Source organism: Tupaia chinensis, unplaced genomic scaffold (genome assembly GCF_000334495.1).
Source record: "Tupaia chinensis unplaced genomic scaffold, TupChi_1.0 Scaffold000460_1, whole genome shotgun sequence".
In the NCBI taxonomy this organism is placed as follows: domain Eukaryota; kingdom Metazoa; phylum Chordata; class Mammalia; order Scandentia; family Tupaiidae; genus Tupaia; species Tupaia belangeri.
The window spans coordinates 1,550,502-1,556,501 of NW_006159969.1; the positions used below are offsets into that span (position 1 = coordinate 1,550,502).

At 45.7% G+C, this 6,000-nt stretch overlaps 1 protein-coding gene across 1 annotated transcript in view; it reads left to right on the forward strand.

Moving 5' to 3' along the window:
* LOC102501018 (protein lifeguard 2) overlaps positions 1–5,233 on the forward strand; it is a 39,962-nt gene extending 34,729 nt beyond the window's left edge. Inside the window, exon 11 of the mRNA XM_027774611.1 lies at positions 4,716–5,233. Within this exon, the coding sequence (XP_027630412.1) occupies positions 4,716–4,868 (153 nt within the window). The 3' untranslated portion in view covers positions 4,869–5,233. The remainder of the gene's footprint in view (positions 1–4,715) is intronic.
* Positions 5,234–6,000: the final 767 nt, after the last annotated feature.

Below are 6,000 nucleotides of genomic sequence, written 5' to 3' on the forward strand. Positions count from 1 at the left end.
CTATCTATTTATTTATTTATTTATTTATTTATTTATTTATTGAGAGGTTTTTGCTACAGGGTGCATGCATGTGCCAGAAAGACAGAGAGACAGAAAGCGAGAAATCATCCCCCAAGGGAGGATGGCCACACTGTAATCCCTTCTCCTCCATTTTCCTCTCTGGATCTTGGGCACGTATGCACATGTGCCCGGCGTGAGTTTAAGCCACTGGATCTGGGACTCGAACCACAGTTGACTATATGAGAGTCCAGCGGCATAGCCATTAAACCAACTGCTGGCCCCTCTAGCGTCCTATTTTTAGATGTTAGAAGAAGTCACACCAGGAGGTAAGGTTAAATGTGTGTATTTCAGTTTTCTTATTCCTCTCTTATAAAAGGAACTGACCGACACCATTTCCCTTTCTTCCTGTGCGCTCAGCCTTCAGGTACAACTGCTCGCTCTCTGTGGCCCGTGTTGGGCAGTTCATAGTCAGGCGAACGTATGTTGGTGTTTCTGCTCCCTGTTCACAAACAGAGCAAAAGCTCTTGTTTACTCCACTCCAAACAAGTCACTGAAGAGGGAAGTTGAGTTGTTTTGTGGGGGTGCTTGTGTGCAGATGCTTAACTACCAGAGTTGAGGGCAGGGTGCCCCATGCCCAAGTGCTCCCGGGGCTTCCCTGTGGGATCCTGAGCCCTGTTCCCCCTAGACAGGCCGGGGCGCAGCTGGATCCCAGCTCATCTTACTTTCCCACTTTCCTGTCTGCCCTGACACACAACCTTTCCTGAGATTTACTTCTGATCCTTCCCACCACCCCGTCCATGTCTGTGAAGTGACTGGAGTTGTTATCCCCCTTATAAGAAATAAGAAATAACTCCTATGCAGGGTGGTAGGGAGGCTGAGAGTTAAGCTGGACACTGCCACCAGGGGTCATTTTGTAGGGCGACTGCTCCAGTTTGGCTGGAACTGAGGGATTTCTGGGATGCTCTAGTCCCAGAGTGGTTGGTCACCCTAACCTTTCTGCCTCCAAAGGTGCTGGAATGAGACAGGGAGAGGGAGGAGAACAGTCAGTGGTTCACCTGCGTCATTGGCGTCTCCCAGGCTCAGGCCTGACTCCCTTCTCCCCTACCCTCTACGGCACCTTCTCCCCTCTCCAAGGCTCAGTTAAATCTCGCTGGCTCCACTGTGTTGTTTCTGTTCTACATGAGACGCCATCTGTAATGAACCTGGGGTGAGGCTTCCACGGCTTTCATCCTGTTCCCTCCCTCCCTTCCCCTCCTTTTTTTTTTTTTTTTTTTTTTAGAGAGATTCTGCTATAGTGCATGTGTGTTTGCAGGAGAGACAGAGACAGAGACAGAGAGAGACAAAAAAGTAGGAGATCACCCCCAGGGGGGATGGTCCTTGCAATCTCTTGTGGCCAATCTGTGGCTATACTGCAATCTCTTCTCCTCCCTTCTCTCAGGATTTTGACCACACATGTGCACACACCCAGCGTGAGTTTTAAGCAGCTGGCTTCAGGACTTGAACCACAGTAAACTACATGAGAGTCCTGTGACGTAATATGATACCATCTGCTGGTCCCTCACCTCACTCTTACAAGCCCAGGAGGAAACCAGGGGAGGGAGAGCCAAGACCTGAATTCCTGGGATATGTTTTGAGGAAGTGGGTAGTAATCCCAAAATGGATGATTGTAAAGAGTCTTTAAAACCTCAGGTATTGAGACCAGCAGTTAGCGTAATGGCTATGTCACTGGACTCCCATGTAGTCAACTGCGGTTCGAGTTCCAGCCTTGGTGGCTTAAAACTCGAGCTGGGTGCATGTGCGTGCGTGCCCAAGATCCCGAGAGGGGAATGGAGGAGAAGGAATTGTGGCGTGGCCATCCCTCCTGGGGTGATTTCTCACTTTCTGTCTCTTTGTGTCTGTCTACATGGCAAGCGCATGCGCCCTATAGCAAAAACCTCTCAAAAAAACCCAAAACGGAACAAAACAAAACAAGACAAAACAAAAAAGACCTCAGGTATTCACTCAAATTCCAGCACTGGTCCGAAGGGGTTTTGCCTCTCAGCTCTAGACCCTTCGTCTGGAGTCTGAACAGCAGAGACTGAGCCTGTTGTTTTCCCTCCCTCCCTCTATGGCACTCAGGGCACCGAGTCTGCTCACTTAGCAACCCTCGCCAGGGTGGGAGAAGGCGCTCCGACTCCGACTCCCTCGGTGTTTCAGGAGGTCACAACCTTACCTACTGCAGCTGAGCCGAAACGCGTATTCTGGGCTTAGCTAACCACCTACCAATGCCCTCTCTCCCTCATTCTGTTTTGGATATACTGACATCAGCATGAAGCCAACACCAATCGGTGAGGTTTACTGTCACTCAAAGTTGTGAAACTGCAGAAATGCTTTCTGCGTGAATTGAAATGAGAGTCATCTTTATTTTTCTTTCTTTGTTCAGCAAGAACAATAGTGGGTGGGGAGCATGAACACAGGGCGATTTGTGCTTTCTCCCTGTGCGGATGGGTCTGCCTGGTCCCCATCGCTGATGAAAGGTACAGAAGGTTTGGGATTTGGAGAGCAAAGGAAGGGTCACAGACTTGGCCCCACAGGCCCCAGGAAGACGAGACACTTACTCTGGCAGAGTATAAACTCGGGGACATCTTGAATGATCCAGGTTGTAAGAATAACATATTTAGTCATAAAGTGACTTTCTGTAATGTTTTCTTTTTTTTTTTCTTTTCTTTTTTAATTGTCAGAGGGCACATGTGCTTGCCAGAGAGAGAGACAGAAAGAGGAGAGGGAGAAAGCACCCCCAAAATGGGGCGTGGTCCTGCCACAATCTCTTCTCCTCATCTCCGTCCTGTCAGGATTTGAGGCATGCATGCACATGTGTGCAGTATTATTTTCCAGCTGCCGGGACCTGGATTTGGACCACAGTTGGCCATGTGGAATCTGGCTCCCTTAACCATAAGCCTTGGGGCTGACTCCCCAACCTCCTTTTTAAAAAAATTATATTCCTTTATTTTTTTTTTTACTCTTTATTCTGATCCTAAATACCAGAAGGAGGCTGAGGAGGTGGCCCTAGTGAAGGCCCCAGTGAAGGCCTTACATGAGGAGCTGGATCTTCAGGCCATGTTCTTGCACCCGAGGGAGACAGTTACAGCGGCCTTCTCGGCCTCATTGAGCAATAGGTGATGCCTTTGCCCCAGGCCTTCTTCCTGGGGCTAGCAGACAAGATCTATAAGTGAAAGAAGTGACCTACTGATAGCAATGGTAGAGAGGGGGAGGCTTTCAATAAATTATTGTGTAATCAAAAAAAAAGAAAGAAAGAAAATAAAAAGAGCACACACAGGCGTTAGCTGGATCAGTCCAACAGAAATGCTCCTAACGTCTTAAGTGAAGGAGCATGTGCAGAGGGAGTGGCAGGCCAGTTACTTTGACTACAGGAAGCAGTGATGCTGCAATCACGTTTCTGAGCAATGCTGTAAGCAGGCAGCCTCATTCCTACGCCAGTCCCACTGCTCACCTGTCCATTTTAACATGTGCTGTTATGAGTGGGGCAGTAAGTGTTATGTCACGTTATATGGTGGCACCTCTGTCAACCTCTCATCACAATAAGGGATTTTTTAAAAAAGAATTTTAAAAATCTTTTATTTATTATTTAAAAACTTTTGTGATAGGGCACATGCACTCACTAGAGAAAGAGAGTGGGGAGGAGGGAAAGTGAGAAAACAAGCTGCCAGGTCTGGGATTCAAACTGTAGTCAACTATGTAGGAGTCCAGAGCCTCAACCATTATGACACCTGCTGACCACCCTGCAAAGGACTTTTTAAAAGATCATTTTGTATATTTTCTTCTTATATGGGGAAAAATTTAGTCAGTCCCTATCAGATCAATTTGTGTCACCAGGGCTCTTGAACAGATTTAACTTGTTATACATAAATCTCCTGTCCGACCCTTAGACCTAGACTGAAACTGTGAACTAATGATCAGGGATGACCTGCCTATAATTATACTGTAAGATTGTGTATCTTCTGCTCTTTCTGTATGAACATATATGTATAATTGGAGAATAAGAATTATATGGGTATCTATGATATCTTTCTTTCTTTTTTTTTTTTTTGAGAGATTTTTGTGATTGGGCACTTGTACTAGCAAGAGAGAGAGAGACAGGGAGACAGAAAGTGAGAAATCACCCCCTAGGGGAGATAGCCACACCACAATCCCTTCCCCTCTACTCTCCTCTCAGGATTCTGGGCACCCATGACAGATTCACTGAAAGGAGGTATGTCTATTGTCAAGTTCAAGACTGCTTTCTACTCCTTCTACCTCCCTGTGGCCACTGACATGTGTATGGTGAGCATTGACCGGGAGAAGGGACATGCCCACACCAGGAAGATCCTGCTGGAGATGGGAGAGTTATCTCAGATTCAGCATGACTACCTCAAACTCTTTGGGGACCGCAGTGTGACAGGCAAGGTTGGCACTGACATCCAGGACAACAAATGGCAGCTGACTGGTGGTTCAGTGTAGCACTGAACCCATGCACATGTGCCTGATGTGAGTTTCAAGCTACTGGGTCTGGGACTCGAACTGTGGTTGGCCACGTGGGAGTCCTGTGACGTAACCACTATGCCATCTGCTGGTCCCTGGAGTATCTTTCTGATGCTAAAACACTTTTTCCAGATCAAGGAAGAGACATGTTTGATAGAAATGTACATGCTAAGTATTAATCCTTCCTTTCCTTCCAGTATCTGGTAATGGATGTGCAGCTCATGGTGGGAGGGCGCCATCACCATTCTGACCTGGACCCTGAGGAGTACATTTTTGCTGCCCTGAACATCTACCTGGACATTATCAACCTTTTTCTTTTTATTTTGCAACTGATTGGACTGGGGCGGTAATCATATGCCAAAGGCTGGTTTGTGTTGAGAAGAGGGGAGGAGGGACACCTGTTAAGTGTCACCAAGCTCAGACATGCAGAGGTTAGCAAACTTTTTATTTAAAAAAAATTAAATTAAGAATACTTTTTTGTTGTTGTTATTAAGTGAAACCAAGCATTCAGTAGACGTAGCTGTAGTTGTTTTCATTTCATTGTCATATAGCGAAACTTTGTGACTTGGGGGGGGGATTTCTGATTTTTGTAAATTCAAAGCTGAGTACCGTAATTATATACCACAAACATTTGTAAGATGTCCATTACTTCACTGAGGTTTTCTAGACACTGTTTAAAACTATAAACAATCTCTCTACATGAATAAAATAGATACAGAAAACTTACTTCTCCTTTTTTTTTTTTTAATTTGGACATTTTGTGGAAATATATTGGCATTTTTTAGATGAACCAAAAGAATTCTGACTTTCTCCTGGATTGAAGTCAGACTGCAGAGAACAATGGTATCTACCTGGTTTGGTTTGGAGAGGGTCATCCAAATTAAAGTATGGAGAGGCCTGAGTCGGCCAAACACCTTTTTCTGAGTGGGGAAGACTGGATTAGAATAGATGCAATAGGGGACCTGCAGGTGGCATGGTGATTAAGGCGCTGGACACTCCCATATGGCCGACCAGGGTTCAAGTCCTGAATCTGGTGACTTGCTTTCTCACTTCCTCTCTCTCTCAGTCTCATCCTCTGTCTCTTTCTGGTCAAACTAAAAATAATAATAAATGAATGAATAAATAAATAATTTTTTTTTAAAAAGAATAGACGTTATAACAAAGACACAAGTATAGAAAAGCGAGGATCCTGTGGGCCCAGCTTCTCTGACGGAGAAGTTGTGACCCAAAAACGGCCTCAGGTTTATTCTTTTAAAGGGCAGAAAATGGGAGAAGAAGAAACGGGATGCAAAGAGAATGGGGGAGAAGGAAATGGAATGCAAAGCCCGTTGTTTTTGATGTCAGCTGTCTGAAGATGTGAGAACGACTGGCGCCATGTAATTTCTCTGACCTTTTGGGGGAGAATCTGATAAACACATGTAGCTTCCTTTAGCCTCATACTGCCGTGCGGTATCGGTATCGGTATCGGTATTGGGTACCAAC